Source organism: Pogoniulus pusillus, unplaced genomic scaffold (genome assembly GCF_015220805.1).
Source record: "Pogoniulus pusillus isolate bPogPus1 unplaced genomic scaffold, bPogPus1.pri scaffold_58_arrow_ctg1, whole genome shotgun sequence".
NCBI lineage: Eukaryota > Metazoa > Chordata > Aves > Piciformes > Lybiidae > Pogoniulus > Pogoniulus pusillus.
The window spans coordinates 544,720-560,867 of record NW_026974711.1 but is presented as its reverse complement, the minus strand read 5'-3'; the positions used below and the strand labels follow the sequence as shown (position 1 = coordinate 560,867).

Genomic DNA, 16,148 nt, shown 5'->3' with positions numbered 1-16,148 from the left:
AATCAGGACTGGATTCAGGTCCTGGCTGCTCCAGAGGCTGTTGAAGTTCTCCTGTGGCCTCCCTCGAGGCTGGAGGCTCCCAACTCTGCTGCACTCACTCTGGCACAGATGGACCTGGCTGTGCCATGGCTCACAAGCTAATGGTGGCACTGCAGTGCTGGTGAGAGGCTGGCAGTGCTCCCAGCTGCCCTGGTACAGAGGCCAACCTGAGCAGCCCATGATGCCCTTCCCTGATGGGGGTTTCTGAGGTCGCTCCAGATTGTTCCCTGTGATGATGCTGTGGGACCAGCAGTGCCAGGCCTCGCTGAATTCCTCCTGGAACAGGTTTGTGGTGTACCAAGGGAGGACCTGGCAGTGCCAGGCTGCGACTGACTCACCAGCCAGGGAGTGCCAACCTCAAGCTGGCTGCCACGCTGCCAGCTCAGTGCCTTGAAACGGGGACTCGGTGTTCCCGAGCCAGCTCCAGGCTCCTGCTGTGCCCCAGCGAGCACTCGGCACCAGGCTCTGGTGCCACCCACTGCTGGTGGCATTCGGGATTGCAGGGAAAGCTCCTTCCACCAGACTGCTGTGCACCAGAACAGCTCCCTGGAGCCTTGCTGTGTGTCCTGGGCACTGACTCCAGTGTGTGTCCCTAGGGTCCGGAACAGAGTCTGACAGTGATGAATCAGTACCAGAGCTCGAGGAGCAGGACTCCACGCAGGCCACGACGCAGCAGGCACAGGTAGGCCAGGTGGCACCTCCCAGCTCTGCCCTTGACCTGGGGCAGGGTCCCTGCAGGTGTTTCAGTCTCAGGATTCTTAGGGTGTTTTCTCTCTCCACAGCTTGCAGCAGCAGCTGAGATAGATGAGGAACCTGTGAGCAAAGCCAAGCAGAGCCGGAGCGAGAAGAAAGCGAGGAAGGTGAGGAGGAAGGAGGCTGCACTGTGCCTGGCTGCAGCCAGCAGACTGCCCTGGGAGGCAGAGCTCTGCCCTGGAGTCTGGCCTGCAGCTCTGGCCTGCAGAGGGAACTGGCCAGGGTGGATGAGTGGGCAGAGGCCAATGGGATGAGATTGAACAAGGCCATGTGCAGGGTTCTGCACTTGGCCACAACAACCCCAAGCAGCACTACAGGCTGGGGCCAGAGTGGCTGAGAGCAGGCAGGCAGAGAGGGCCCTGGGGGTGCTGGGAGAGAGGAGCTGCAGAGGAGGCAGCAGTGCCCAGGTGGGCAGCAGAGCCAATGGCATCCTGGGCTGGCTCAGGAGCAGTGTGGGCAGCAGGGCAAGGGAGGTTCTTGTGCCCCTGTGCTCAGCACTGCTCAGGCCACCCCTGGAGTGCTGTGTCCAGTTCTGAGCTCCTCCACTGCAGAGAGATGTTGAGGTGCTGGAAGGTGCCCAGAGCAGGGCAGCAAGGCTGGGGAGGGGCCTGGAGCACAGCCCTGTGAGGAGAGGCTGAGGGAGCTGGGGGGGAGCAGCCTGCAGCAGAGGAGGCTCAGGGCAGAGCCTATTGCTGCCTGCAGCTGCCTGCAGGGAGGCTGTAGCCAGGTGGGGTTGGGCTCTGCTGCCAGGCAGGCAGCAACAGAAGAAGGAAACACAGCCTCAAGCTGTGCCAGGGCAGGCTGAGGCTGGCTGTTAGGAGGAAGTTGTTGTCAGAGAGAGTGATTGGCATTGGAATGGGCTGCAGTGCCCATGGCTGGAGGTGTTGGTGCCAAGCCTGGCTGGGGCACTTAGTGCCATGGTCTGGGTGATTGGCCAGGGCTGGGGGCTGGGTTGGGCTGGGTGAGATTTGAAGTCTCTGCCAACCTGCTTGACTCTGATTCCTCCTCTACTGGAGCAGCACCTCAGGAGCTGGGAGAGGTTTGTGCAGCTTTCTGCTCTCACCAGGCCCCCGGTGGGGCAAGTCTCAGGCAAAACCCTCACGTTTGGAGAGCTCAGGCTTGCGCTGTGCAGCAGCCAGTCCTGCCCAGAGGGTTCCCTCCCAGGCTGCCAGCTGAAAGCCTTGGAGCCACAGCAGGACAATGCAGCTTTTGCCTGGCAGCTGCTCCTTGGGGGCAGGTGCTCTGGGTCAGCTCTGCTGTTTGCAGGCCATGTCGAAGCTGGGCCTGCGCCAGGTGACAGGGGTGACCAGAGTCACCATCCGCAAGTCCAAGAACATCCTCTTCGTCATCACCAAGCCAGATGTGTACAAGAGCCCTGCCTCAGACACCTACATCGTCTTTGGGGAGGCAAAGGTGAGCTGAGCCCCACGGTGACCCAGGCTCAGGTTCCTCAGGGCTGCCAGCAGTGCTCCTCAGGTGCCATGTGTGCCCCAAGGGATGTGGGCAGGTTCGGGCTTCGTGCCAGGTTGCTTGGCAGAGCCTCACATGGTGCTGGCAGTGCTGCTGCGTGGAGACTGCAGCTGTGGAGCCCCTGGAGCCTGGGCTGGCCTTGCTGACATTTCTCCCCTCCTGCAGATCGAAGACCTGTCCCAGCAGGCCCAGCTGGCAGCTGCCGAGAAGTTCAAAGTGCAGGGAGAGGCAGTTTCAAACATCCAGGAGAACACACAGACCCCCACAGTGCAGGAGGAGAGCGAGGAAGAGGAGGTAATTGCCTTCCTCAGCCTGCCTCTGCAGGCCTGAGCCAGTCACCCACTGGCGTGGGTTAAGACTTGTGGGTTCCTTCCTGCCGAAGGAGATCTGCTCCTGACACTGCCAAGGGACTGCCCCCAGGGCTGGGCACAGCTTCCATCTGCATGACCTGAGCAGGTTGTGCTCCAGTTCCTCTGCCAGGCAGAGTAACCTGCGTGGGGCTGACAGGAATCCTGGGCTCTCCTGCCCCTCAGGTTGACGAAACTGGCGTGGAGGTGAAAGACATTGAGCTGGTGATGTCCCAGGCCAACGTGTCCCGGGCCAAGGCCGTCCGCGCACTCAAGAACAACAGCAACGACATCGTAAATGCCATCATGGTGAGTGCCAGCCTGGCCAGCAGAGCCTGGCATGGCCCTGGCGGGGAGGGGGCAGGACATGGGCAGGGCCTGAGCGTGGGGATGCAAATAGGGCTGCGGTGCTAGGCCCCTCTGCGTGCCAGAGGCGGGGCGGTGGTGCGGGGCTGGCTCTGATGCTGCTCTCTCTCTCTCTCCGCAGGAGTTGACGATGTAGCTGCCAGAGGGAGGAACTTTTTTGGTGTTTCAGAGCGAAGTAAAATACAACTAAATTTAAAATTTGTACTATTTCTATCCTTAATAAAAGTTGTGGCTTATTGTTGGTGAAACATTTCTCTGCTCCCTTGCTGGTTTTGCTGTTCTGCCCTCATTGGGTGCTGAGGGCCCCAGGGTGGAGCCTTCCTCCCCAGGAAGATCCCAACTCTGATACCCCTGTCCGGAAGAACACCTGCCCCTTCCCTCCTTTCCTTCCTGTCCTGGAGGCTGCTGTGAGCCCCAGAGCCAGCACCCTGCTGGGACACCAGCCTTAGTCCAGCCTATAGGTACCAGACCCCCTTCTACCCACCTCAGAGAGTAGAAGCCTACAGCCACCCATGGCCCTGAGTGTCAGGAAAGGCAGAGGCTGGAGCTGTGGATGCAGGCTCCATGCTGCTGTTCAGCAGCATTTTGTCTTCCCGGTGCTTTGAAAACTGGGTTCTGAAACAGCTGCTTACAGGCAGCCATCGAGGGGTGCAAGAGGAAGCAACAGGCACTAGCAGTTGGCAGCCTTCGTTCCCAGCAGCCAGCCCATGCCAGCCCCAGTGGGCAGAGCTTTCATGGGTTGGAGCTGGAGTGGGATCGAGCTGGGAGCTTCTGCAGCAGCCTTTGACAGCTTTAATTAAGAACCCAAATTGCTGCCAGCGCCGGGAGCAGTGCTGGGATTCCAGAGCAGTTTCCAGGTCAGATTTGGAGGCTGCAGGCAGGAGCCAGGCCTGGAGAGGCCTCATCTGCTCGGTGCAGAGCTCCCACTGGTGCTGCTCAGTTCTCCCATGCTGTGAATCAGCAGCACTTTAGCTCTGACCCGGGATTTTGGCTCAGCTGGTGGGTGGCTGCTTCGTGCTCTCGGTGCTGCTCCTTGTGACAAGCTGAGATGCTGAGATGCCTTGGCCCTGAGTCACTGCAGCTCCCTGCCAATCTGGCTCAGCTTTGGCAAAGCCTGGCACCGGTGTCCCTCTCTGCAGCAGGGCTGGGGGCTCAGGGCTGCACAGATCAGGCTGTGCAGCAAGCAAAGGCTGATCTGAGCCCAGGCCCTGTCCTGGCAGGGAGCACACTGGGCCCACAACCTGCTGGTATTGGCTCTGGACAGGCTTGAGAGGACTGAAACCATCCCAGGTTGGTTGGAGGTGAGCTCAGGCCCTGGGGGGGGGACACACACACTGTGAAGGGGCCTGGTGCTGGGTGTCATAAATAACAGGCATCAACTTGAGTTCATGCAAGTTAAGGCTTTAACAGAGCTGCAGGAATCAAGCAATGCAGGGGCCTGGGTGTGCAGGGAGGCTCTGCTCTGCCCTAAGGCACAAACTTTGCCTTCAGTTGTCTCTTTTCATGCCCTATTCTATTACAGGTTCATTACTGATGCTAAGCAAAGGTTGGGTTTTCCTCATCGGTTTTAGGAACGGGAGGTGTCTCCTCCACGCCTGTCTCTTTTTATCCGGTGGTCCCTCTGGTGGTCTTCAGTGATGAAGTAAGGGATCTTCAGTGATGAAGTAAGGGATCTTCAGTGATGAAGTGAAGGGGTCTTCAGTGATGAAGTGAAGGGGTCTTCAGTGATGAAGTGAAGGGGTCTTCAGTGATGAAGTGAAGGGGTCTTCAGTGATGAAGTAAAGTGTCTTCAGTGATGAACTAAAGAGTCTTCAGTGATGAACTAAAGAGTCTTCAGTGATGAAGTAAGGGATCTTCAGTGATGAAGGGATCTTCAGTGATGAAGGGTCTTCAGTGATGAACTAAAGGGTCTTCAGTGATGAAGGGTCTTCAGTGATGAACTAAAGGGTCTTCAGTGATGAAGGGTCTTCAGTGATGAACTAAAGGGTCTTCAGTGATGAAGTAAGGGATCTTCAGTGATGAAGGGGTCTTCAGTGATGAAGTAAGGGATCTTCAGTGATGAAGGGTCTTCAGTGATGAAGTAAAGAGTCTTCGGTGATGAAGTAAGGGATCTTCAGTGATGAAGGGTCTTCAGTGATGAACTAAAGGGTCTTCAGTGATGAAGTAAGGGATCTTCAGTGATGAAGGGGTCTTCAGTGATGAAGTGAAGGGGTCTTCAGTGATGAAGTAAGGGATCTTCAGTGATGAAGGGTCTTCAGTGATGAAGTAAGGGATCTTCAGTGATGAAGGGGTCTTCAGTGATGAAGTAAGGGATCTTCAGTGATGAAGTAAGGGGTCTTCAGTGATGAACTAAAGGGTCTTCAGTGATGAAGTAAGGGATCTTCAGTGATGAAGTAAGGGGTCTTCAGTGATGAAGTGAAGGGGTCTTCAGTGATGAAGTAAAGGGTCTTCAGTGATGAAGGGGTCTTCCTCAAGTGCCTTTTCCATGAGCTCCAAACTAGCAGTGTCCTTTGTATTCCTCTGTCTGCTCATGCACAAAGGCTCTCTTCCACATGCCTCCCTCCTCCACCCAACCTTTCTAGTTTCTAGTTACTTATTGCTGTCATCTTAAGCCTGTTTTATACCTTGGCGATGGTGGTGCAAGGAGGAGTGCAGCTCCATTCAAAATCCCCCTTCCTCCCTGTCTGTGACCTCTTGCCACGAACTGATCGCATCAAACCTGTATTTCTCACATGGCGGAGGGCCAACGGTGCCCGTCAGCGAGCGGGCAGCGCGGAGAAGCCGCTCCCTATCCCCACGGTAACCGCCAGCGCCTCCGCTCCCTCCCGCGGGCAGCGCCGGCGGCGCCCTCCAGAAGCTGCTAGAAAGGAGGAGGGGGAGGGCGCGCGCCGGGGGCGGGGCGAGGGCGCGGCCTCGCGCGGGCAGGGGGCGGGGCCCGGGGTCCGCGCGCCGAGGACTCGCGGAGGACGGGGCCGGAGGGGGGGGGGGGAGGAGGGGGGTGCGCGCGCGCGGGGGGACCGCGCATGCGCAGCGGGCGGCGGCGCGAGGCGGCGCGAGGGTATTTTGCTGCGTCACCAGCGCTGGGGGCGCCGCTCGCCGCGCGCGGGGCATTGTGGGAGCGAGGCCGCGCCGAGCCCTCCGCCGCCGCCGCCGCTCCTGCCGCCGCCAGCGCCGCCGCAGCTCCGGCCTCGGCTTCGTCTGCCGCCGTCCCGCTGACCGCGCACAGCAGGGCTTAGAGCCGGGGCTTCCCCCACCCCGCTCCCGCCGCCGCCGCCACTACCAGCAGCAGCAGCAGCAGCGCCAGCCGGAGTCGCCGCCATTCGCCATGTGAGGCCCAAGGGGTGGGGAGCGGCGGTGAGCGGGGGGGGGGCGGTGTGAGGCGCGGCCGAGGCTTTGCTCAGGTTTTGCCGGGCCCGGCCAGGCCACGCTGCCGGAGGAGGAGGAGGAAGGTGACGCTGCCTCGTGGGTCTCGGGAAGGCGAGAAGGGCTGCGGGATGCCCCCGGCCCGCGTGATGACCTTGGCCGAACCCCTCCGCCGCGGCCCGGAGCGCTTCCGCGGCAGCTTGGGCACGTTGGGGCTTTCCGCGCGGTTGCCGCCCGTCCCGGTGGCGGCGGAGGTGCTTGTGGCGGGTCGGAGCGCCTTGGTCCGGCGGCTGAAATTAACGCCCGGTTCGCCTGTTCGCGTCCCGGTGTAAAGCGAACGGAATGGGGATCTCCCGCCACCGTGTGCGGAATGAATGAGCCGGGGCGGAGCGGCCCTCCCGGGGCCTTCCCGCCACCGGGATTGAGGCCGGCATGTGGGGTGAGCGTCGGAACGCGCCGGGACCGGGGTGTTGAGCGTTGTTCTGTGGTTCGATCGGTGCTGGTGGAGCGGCGGAAACGGCGGAAGGTTCCCGGTAAGTAAAACCTTCCGCCGCGCAGAACGCGCGGGTGCGGAGTTAAGCTGTTGGCAGTCTCCGCATAACCCCTCGAGTAGTGAGGAAGAGACATCCCAGCGACCGCCGAGCCCCTTTGGAGCATCCCCGCCGCCGTCTCCGGGGTGTCGTTTTGGGAGCGTGTGGGATGGGGCAGCCCTCCGGTGCTGATCCCGCTCTCGGGAATCTCGGTGGCTGGATTTCCACTCTCGTGTATCCCGAGCCCGCTGTCCCCGGCGCCTCGGCAGCTCAGCAGCCCCCGCGTCGTGTCGGGGAGCTCTAATTAGCTGCCTTTATTCTACTGAGGCTGCTTCAGTGACCCAAAAGCAGCAGCCGGCAGCGGCTGCCGGCGCCGCCGATGGTCTGTAGCGATGCGAATCAAAGAGGAGCTGAACTTTGCCGCTTGATGCTTTTAGGAGCAGCGATCTGGCTGCTGAGGAGCTGCTGCCTCTGGCTCCGCTAGGGATTTCCACGTGTTTGGCTTCAGTGCCCCAGGCTGGGAACACTTTGAGGTTTCTGCAGCCGGAAAGGTCACTCTGCCACAGGCTCAGGAAAAAGGCTGCTGCCAACAGTTGTTTTCTGTCCCTGGTGAGGTGTTTGGTGTCGTGGAACTCTTGAGTTCTGGAGCTGCCTCATCTGAATTGGACTGGAAGAGAGAAGAATGTAGTAAAGTTGAGAGCTTCTCACTTCACACTGGCCAGAGGCATCGTTTTGGAGGTTCCCCACGACTGCAGCCCACTGCTGCGTGCCCAGAGGGTAAAATGAGGCACTTTGAGTTAAGATTTGCCTGCCCAGGCTGGGTAAATGAAAGTAAAACTATTTCTGGAGCAGAGATCTCTTCCTCGCTCTGGGGGTCAGGCTCTTGGCCAGCAGATGACTTTTTGGGGCTGGAGGAGTTGCCAGGATATTGTCCAAGGGAGGGGGAAAAAAAGCCCAGGCTCCTGATGGCTTTTTGGGTGCAAACTGCAGAGTGGATGGGAAACACCAGGACAGGTTTGGAACCTTCTGGAATGGCGCTGGACTGCACACGGCAAGACCTGGGGCTCAGCTCCTGCCTGCAGCCTGTGAGAAGCTGCTTTGTGCTGCTGGCTTCGGCTGGGGACCGGCAGAACCACGGCTCAGGGCGTGAGCAGCTCAGAGCCCCGGGAGCAGTGGAGACTCCTGGGTGAAGCTGAAGCCTTGCCAGTGGGAAAGTGCTGCTGGGAAGCTTCTAGAAAGTGTTGCACGATGCTCTTGTCACGATTGCCCCTAGCCGTGGGGGCTGCAGGAGCTGGGGAGGCTCAGACACGTGATGGCTGCTCAGGAAGTCCCCGCAGCAGGAGGAGGTGACAGGACGCATCCTGCCGCAGGTGGAGCGCAGGCAGCTGGCTCCTGTGGGCTCTGCTCCGCTGAGGCAGTTGAGGTGAACTTCTCTGCCTCAGAGCAACGAAATTCCCTGGGGGCTGGGAAGGATTCCTGATGGAAGCACCTGCGGAGCTGGGCCTGAGGCTGAGGCACTCTGGGGCTGACTTGGTTGAGCAAGTGGGAGTGTGAAGCTGCTGTGTGCCAGGTGAGGATGCTTGGGAGCCCTGGCAGCACAGTGGGTGTGGGGGACCCCTCTGGGGGCACAGGGACGAGTTCCCACAGCTCTGGGGGTGCAGCTGTCTCCCGGGAGTACTGCACAGGCAACACAAACCCTCTGTGGCTGCAGCCTCCTCCCTGGCGTGGCTCTGCCGTTCCAGCGGATCCTGCCCTACTGGTTTGAACTGTGAGCCCTAACTGCAGCACATCCCAGAGACGTTTCCAGCCTCCCTTTGGGAAGGCTGAGAGATTGGAGAAGCAGACAAAGGGAGCAGAAGGCAGCTCCAGCAGCAGCTTCTGGGTGGTGAGCAGTGAACACCCAGGGAGGCAGCAGGGGCTTGGTGCTGCAGGTGTGGGTTGTGTTGGGGCTGATGATCTCCAGGCTCTTTGGCTCCTCCCTGATGCAGGTGAGGCTCCTGCGGGTCTAGGGCAGCTCAGGAGGCATTTTGGAAGTGCTGCAAATGTTGCTGGTACCTGAACCCCCTGATCTTGGTTCAGATAACTGAGTTCACAGCCAGACCAAAGCTGTGAGGCTAAGAAATGTGTGTGGCAGCTGCTTGGGAAGGGCAGAGACATCTCCATTGACATGAGAAGAGTTCAAGTGTTAAGGCCATTCAGCAGCAGCCTCTGTGCCATCCTGGGCAGGGACACTGAGACTTCTGTCCTGATAACTGTTTGAGCCATGGCCCAAGAGCTTGTGGTGAGATTCAGCTTCTCTCAGAGTCTTCTGTTCCCCTGGCTCCAGCAGGGAGTTTGAGGTACCCAGTGAGGAGTTGGCTCTTGTGCTTGATCTGAGTGAGAGAAGTGCTGGGTTCATGCCCACTGGGACACTTGAGCTCAGCACTGCAGGTTCCATTCAGAACCCCCTGGGGTTAGGCTCTCAGGAGTGAAATTCTCTGTTGCTGGCCTCTGGGCAGGTGTCTTCTGCACTAGAAGTGGGTGCCAGTGTGGCAGGGGATGCCCATGGCCCCTTCTGCTGCACCAGCCCTGCCCTCAACTGCCACAGCTGTGTGGGTGGCAAAGCAGCTGCCACTGGCTGCGTGGGCAGGAGGGGGCTGTGTGAGGAGCAGGCTGAATGGGTCACAGCTCAGTGCCACAAACTGACCCCAGCAACGATCAGGTGAGTCAGAATAGTTCAGCAGTGGTCACCTCTGGAGAGTGAAGGACTCTTCTGTCAGGTTCTTGTGCTGCAGTGCTCAGGATATGATCCCAGGACAAATCTTCACCCCTCGGGGGGTGAAAGTTGTGCCCACACCAGCACTGTTGGTGCCCTCTGTGCCCTTCAGCTCACAGCAAGTGAGTGCTCAGAGCACTGAACCTCACTCTGTTTCTCAGAGGTATCTGTGAGGGCCTTGAGGGGGGATGTGTATGAGGGTTTCAGGGGCATCTTGGAGGCCTCCAGGGGTGTGAGCTCTGAAGTGCCAGCCCTGCCCCTCGCCTTGGCAAGGGCAGTGCTTGAGGGCTCTGCCCTGGCAGCGCCGGGCGGTGGTTTGCTGCCCGCTGGAATGCGGACGCTGGGCTGTGGGCTTGGCCTGGAGGTTGCCAAGAGAGCAACCAAGAGCAGTGAGGAGGCTGTGGCCAAGCCCTTGCCGAGGCCTCTGCCAGCCCTGGAGCGGGTGGCCACGCGTGAGTGCTGCCAGCAAGGTCTCGGCTCAGCTGCCAGGGTGCCGGAGTCGATCCACAGCCCTGCGGCAGGTCCTGGTAGGCTCCTGCGTGTGGTGGCTCTGGGGAGCCAGAAGGATGCCAGGAGAGCACAGGGCAAAGGTCTCTGCAGGCAGAGGGCTGTTGGGAGAGCTCAGAGCAGCCACTCTGCAGCTCAGCCCCATGCGGGGGTCTGGCTGGTGGCAGGTCTGGGCAGCTTGGTGCAGGCAGCCCAGATGTGGTTTGTGTGCCAGGGTTCACTCCTGAGGTGACATCAGCTCAGGTAGCTGCTGCAGGACACTAAAAACCAACCTGGCACCAGCTGCAGCAGCTCCTCCTGGCAGGTCTGCCCCAGCCTGGGCTTGCTGTAAAGTGAACTTGAGGCCTGTGGGTTCAGAGCTGCCTCCAGAAGCAGCAGCAGCACTCTGAGGGTGTCCCACGGCGAGTGCTTGGAGCTGCTTTTCTCTGCAGTTGGCAGCCCCCAGGGCCTTGGGGAGGTTTGTGGCAGTGCAGAGCCCAGGGAGAAGCTTTGCAGTTGGACTTTGCTAAATGCAGTAAAAGGCCCAAGCTGCTCAGGCAGGCTCTGGAGCCTCTCCATACACTCTCTGGGCAGCCTGCTCCAGATCTCCAGCACTCTCACATCAGGGAAGTTTCTCCTATTGAGGTGGAACCTCCTGGGGTCCAGTTATTGCCTCTCACCCTTGGCACCTCTGACAAGAGCCTGGCCCCATCCTCTTGCTTCCCATCCCTTATTTCTTGCCAAGCATTGATGAGATCCCCTCTAGGGCTGCTCTTGAGGTCACTCATCAGCTTCCTAACCTCTGCTGGACTCTCTCCAGCAGTTCCTTGTCCCTCTTGAATTGGGGAGCCCCAAACTGGCCCCAGCCCTCCAGCTGTGGCCTCACCAGGGCAGAGCAGAGAGGCAGCAGAACCTCCCTTGCCCTGCTGGCCACACTCCTGAATGCCCCCAGAACCCCCTTGGGGTCTTGTTGGCCACCAGGGTGGCTCCTGGGTAACTTGTCCCACAGCACTGCCAGGTGCTTCTCCGTGGAGGAGTGACCTGACCCTGGCAGGTCACTCTCTGTCCTGGTTCTTCCTGCCCTGCTTGAGGTCTGACCTGAGCCCTGTGTCCGCAGGCAGCCTGCCTCTGCCAAGTGGTACGACCGCAGGGACTACGTCTTCGTGGAGTTCTGCGTGGAGGACAGCAAAGATGTCAATGTAAACTTTGAAAAGTCCAAACTCACCTTCAGGTAGGTGCCTGAGGGGGCAGGGGACGCCTCAAGGTGATGCTGACTCAGAATGTTCTGTTGCTGAAGCTTTTGTGTTCATGGAGGCTCTGTTCTGCTTTGCAGCTGTCTGGGAGGAAGCGACAACTTCAAACACTTAAACGAAATTGACCTCTTCAATAACATCGATCCCAACGTGAGTGCCTCTGGCTCCCCTCTGCTGCTCGCTGCTGGCAGAGCCCTCAGCTGCTTCCAGCCCTGGGGGCAAAAACTGTTCCTCACATCACAGCTTAGGTTCAGACTTACAGAACCATCCCTGGATGGGTTGGGGTTTTCTTTGAGGATGAAGTGGATAGCTTAGGAGCTCCTGCAGCCCAGAAGGCAGATCGTGTCCTGGGCTGCATCCAGAGTGTAGGCAGCAGGGCAAGAGAGGGCATTCTGCCCCTTGACTCTGCTCTGCTGAGACCTCACCTTGAATACTGCCTCCAGTTCTGGTGCCTCCAGCAGAAGGAGGACACAGAGCTGCTGGAGTGGGGCCAGAGGAGGCTAAAGGGATGCTGCAGGAAGGCTGCAGAGGGACTTCTCATGAGGGTGTCTGGAGGCAGGGCAAGGGGGAATGATTTGAAGCTGAGGCAGAGCAGGGTCAGACTGGAGCTGAGGAAGAAGCTCTTCAGCATGAGGGTGGTGAGAGTGGCACTGGCTGCTCAGGGAGGCTGTGGCTGCCTCCTGCCTAGGGGTGTTCAAGGCCAGGCTGTCTGAGACCTTGAGCAGCTGAGTCTAGCTGAGAGAGGTCCCTGAGCATGGCAGGAGGTTGGAGCAGATGAGCTCTGAGGTCCCTTCCAGCCTGAGCCACTCAGGAAGCCTGCACTGGTGCAGCTGCCAGCATCTTTCTTGCTCTGTTGCAGGAGTCCAAGCACAAAAGAACAGACAGATCCATCCTCTGCTGCCTACGGAAAGGGGAGTCAGGGCAGGCCTGGCCTCGGCTAACGAAAGAGAGGGCGAAGGTGAGTTGGGGCCTGGGTGGCAGTGCCCATTCCTTGCCCTGCTTTGTCATCTGGGGGCACATTTGGGTCATGTTTAAGTTTTGGAACAGTTAATTGGGTCACTTCCTGTGCTGCTGAGTGGAGCTGGGGCTCTGATGAGCTTTCCTTGGTGCTCCCTTGTCCTTAAATAACTTCTTGTGTGGATGTGCAGCTCAACTGGCTCAGTGTGGACTTCAACAACTGGAAGGACTGGGAGGATGACTCAGATGAGGACATGTCCAACTTCGACCGCTTCTCTGAGGTACAGGCAGAGGCAGGAGCTGCAGCTTTGGGTATGCTGCTGGGGCCTGCTGGAGCTGCCTGGAGGAACCTGGATTTAGATGAGACATTGGGAGGAAATTCTTCCCAGTGAGGATAGTGAGGCCCAGAGACACTGAGGAGGCTCCAAGCCTGGAAGTCTTCAAAGCCAAGTTGGGTGGAACGTTGAGGAACCTGGGCTGATGGGAGGTGTCCCTGCCCATGGCTGTGGGGTTGGAACTGGATGACCTCTAAGGTCCCTCCCAACCCAGACCAGTCTGATTTTTGATTTTTTTTTTTCAAGCTCTTTTTAGCTCCTTAAAGTGCTCCCCCAGAGCACAGGACTGGCTTCCCCCCTGCAGGGGGATGAAGCTGGGGAGGGGCCTGGAGCACAGCCCTGTGAGGAGAGGCTGAGGAAGCTGGGGGGGTGCAGCCTGCAGCAGAGGAGGCTCAAGGCAGAGCTGATTGCTGCCTGCAGCTGCCTGCAGGGAGGCTGTAGCCAGGTGGGGTTGGGCTCTGCTGCCAGGCAGGCAGGGCCAGAAGAAGGGGACACAGCCTCAAGCTGTGCCAGGGCAGGTTGAGGCTGGCTGTTAGGAGGAAGTTGTTGTCAGAGAGAGTGATTGGCACTGGAATGGGCTGCCCAGGGAGGTGGTGCAGTGCCCATGGCTGGAGGTGTTGGTGCCAAGCCTGGCTGGGGCACTGAGTGCCATGATCTGGTTGCTTGGGCAGGGCTGGGTACTAGGTTGGGCTGGCTGAGATTTGAGGTCTCTTCCTACCTGCTTGGTTCTATGATGCCTTGATAATGTGATCATTCTCTCTCCCAACAGATGATGAACAACATGGGTGGGGACGACGACGTAGACTTGCCAGAAGTAGATGGGGCAGATGATGTAAGTGCTTGGGTGCAGTAAGCACAGGTCAGGCTGGTTTAGCTCCCTGTGCTCTGTGGAGTCAGCCTCCTGCTCCTCCTCCAGTGCTGTGAAAAGTTTAGATAGTGCCAAAACCTTGTCTGGAGGAGTTGAAGGCACCTGCTGAAGTCACCTTCCCCCTGCTCCTGTGGTGGGGATGATTTTTCACTGTGCCCACACAGCTTAACGTCCCCTTCAGTGGGTCTAAGGACAGATGCAGTTGGAACCTGGAGTTCCTCAAAACACTTGAAGGAGAGGGCAGTGCCAGAGACCAGCGTCTGGTGGCCTTGGGAGGGGTTGGCTGGGCCGGTGGGGGAGGAGGGAAAGGCATCTCCAGGCACAGTCTGCTCCAGTTGATGTTTCCTCCTCTTCTTTCCAGGACTCACCAGACAGTGATGATGAGAGTAAGTTGTTGCTCTGCTTGACCCCATACCCCGAGCAGCTCTCTGGGGCCTGGCTGGCTGCTCCTGGCTGAGCCAGTGCCAGCAGATGTTCCTCCTGCTGCTCTCACTAAAGCCTGGCTGCTGCCTGCTGCCGGCGCCTGCCCCGAGACATAATCCAGCCAAAGCCCTTGCCACACATCGTGAAATACCAGTTTGACCTTTCCAGCTGCTGTAGTCCTGAGAGGGTTTGGCTCAGAGCTTAGGGCAGCCCTGGCTGGTACTGCCTCTGCTTGAACAGCTCCAGTGGCTGCTGTGAATTTATCTTCCTCAGAACCAGGCTGAGGAGAGGCCTCCAACTGCCCTGTGCCTCTAGCCGAGGGGTGGATCATATTACTCATGTCCCTTGGATCTTAAGTGCCTGAAGTTGTCCCGGGGGAGATGTAGGTTGGATCGTGGGAGAAAATTCTTTACTGAGAGATTGGTCAGGGCTTGGGACAGGCTGCCCAGGGGGGTGATGGAGTCACCATGCCTGGAGATGCCCAAAACCAGAGCGGGCATGGCACTTGGGGACATGGCTTAATGGGCACAGTGGTGCTGGGTTGGCAGTAAGACTCTTTCCAACCCAAATCATTCTCTGATTGGGAGGCTGGGGTGGGGGGAAGATGTTTAAAGCAAAACAAACCCCAAACCTGTGAACCTTTCTCTTTCTTCCTAGAAATGCCAGATCTGGAGTAAAACAAAACTGTCGTCTTCAGGGTTTGGGGAAAGAGCTTCATCACAACATTTCATAATTGAGATAAGAATTTCCTGAGTTGATAGCCCTAAAGGGAGAGATCCTGCATCCTTTTAACCCATTTCCAGTCCATTTTAAATGGCTTCACTGATGGTAGGTGTGTTCCCGTTGCACGGGGCGGTCTCAAGAGGCAATAACGTTCTGCATGAACCAGACTTCCAAACCCCTCCGCGGGGTGCAGGGCTGAGCGATCCCCAGCAGTCGCAATAAAGTTTACAGAGCCTCCTCCTCCTTCCCCTCCTCCCCTTCCACCTCCTCCTCCTCCTCCTCCTCTTCCTCCTCCTCCTCCTCCTCCCCCTCCTACTTCTCCTCCCTCTCCTCCCTGCCTCGCAGCAGCTCTCATTACAAAAGGGAGAACCCTCAATTCACACCAAAATGGTAAATCAGCTTGGGTTTTTTTTTTTTATTATTATTATTATTATTTTTCTTTTCTTTGTTGTTGGTTTTTTTTTCCCCCTCTCCCCTCCCCCTTTCTCTGGCCTGAGAGAGTTGTCAGTCTGTAGCGGGAACAAACGCGGCTGAAGCGCGGCTGTTGGCGTTGGCTCAGCGAGCGGAGCGGGCGCTGCCTCCAACCAACCCCTGTGGTGTTTTCAGGGCTGTTCCACTAAAGTTTGTATTGAAAAGGCAAACAAAACTCTGCTGGTGTGTTGGTGTTCGTTGTGCCCCCCACCACCCCGTGCCTCCTCCCGCCGCAGGCTCTCCGTCTCCCCTCCCCGCGGGGCGTGGGCGGTTGGATGCTGTTCGGATCCGTTCGGACCAAATCGTTGCGCTGTGGGTGTGGAAGGCAGGGAACAGACCTTGGGTGGCTTCGGAGCGGGCTGAAAAACCTCAGTTTGTGTTCAGAGCAGCGGGGATTTTTTTAATGTCTGCATTCTTTCTAATAAACTGTTGAAGACTTCCCCCTGGCTCCTCCTGCCTCGGCCCTGACCCTTCCTCCGCCCGGGGCTGGGTGCGCCCTGGGGCTCCTCTGCCTCTGCGCGCAGGTGCGGGAGGCCAAATGCATGGAACCGGACAGGGTTGGAAGGGTAAAAAGGATCATTTAGTTCTAACCTCCTGCCGTGGGCAGGGACACTCTGCCCTAAACCAGGCTGCCGAGAGCCACCCGCTGCGGCGGGAGCGGGATCCGGGACCCGGGACCCAGGGCACTCAACCACCAGGGCCTCAGTCGGTTTTAGGGCCTTCGCGGCGCGGAGCTGGGTGACGCTGGGGCTGGGTCGGTGCTGAGCAGCGCCGGGCGCTCGGTGGCTCCGTCCCCCACCCCGCGGCAGTGCTCCGGGCCGGGCCGGGCCGGGCCGGCCGCGGCGGGAGGCTGAGGCCTGGTCCCGCGGTCACGGCGCCAGCGCCAAGGGCAGCGCGGGGCACGTGCGAGGCGGCTTCCGGCGCCGTTCCATCAGAGCTCGCCCCTTCCCTGAGCCCGTCCTATGAACGCTTAGCTTTTCTTGATGGACAGGAGCAGCTCCCAATTGGG

The 16,148-nt window shown here is 58.9% G+C and overlaps 2 protein-coding genes across 3 annotated transcripts in view; both read left to right on the top strand.

Annotated features, from left to right (window-relative positions):
* Positions 1–3,223, top strand: part of NACA (nascent polypeptide associated complex subunit alpha) — a 38,666-nt gene extending 35,443 nt beyond the window's left edge. For both annotated transcript variants that reach the window (XM_064141543.1, XM_064141542.1), the window contains exons 3-8: positions 636–721; positions 822–899; positions 2,059–2,205; positions 2,428–2,556; positions 2,796–2,918; positions 3,097–3,223. In XM_064141543.1, coding sequence (XP_063997613.1) covers positions 636–721; positions 822–899; positions 2,059–2,205; positions 2,428–2,556; positions 2,796–2,918; positions 3,097–3,111 — 578 coding nt within the window. In that variant the 3' untranslated portion in view covers positions 3,112–3,223. The remainder of the gene's footprint in view (positions 1–635; positions 722–821; positions 900–2,058; positions 2,206–2,427; positions 2,557–2,795; positions 2,919–3,096) is intronic.
* A 2,847-nt stretch (positions 3,224–6,070) lies between these two features.
* Positions 6,071–15,579, top strand: PTGES3 (prostaglandin E synthase 3). Its single transcript, XM_064141545.1, has 8 exons — positions 6,071–6,302; positions 11,227–11,340; positions 11,443–11,512; positions 12,222–12,320; positions 12,511–12,600; positions 13,424–13,486; positions 13,884–13,908; positions 14,603–15,579. Coding segments are annotated over exons 1-8 (483 nt in total). The 5' UTR covers positions 6,071–6,300; the 3' UTR covers positions 14,623–15,579.
* Positions 15,580–16,148: the final 569 nt, after the last annotated feature.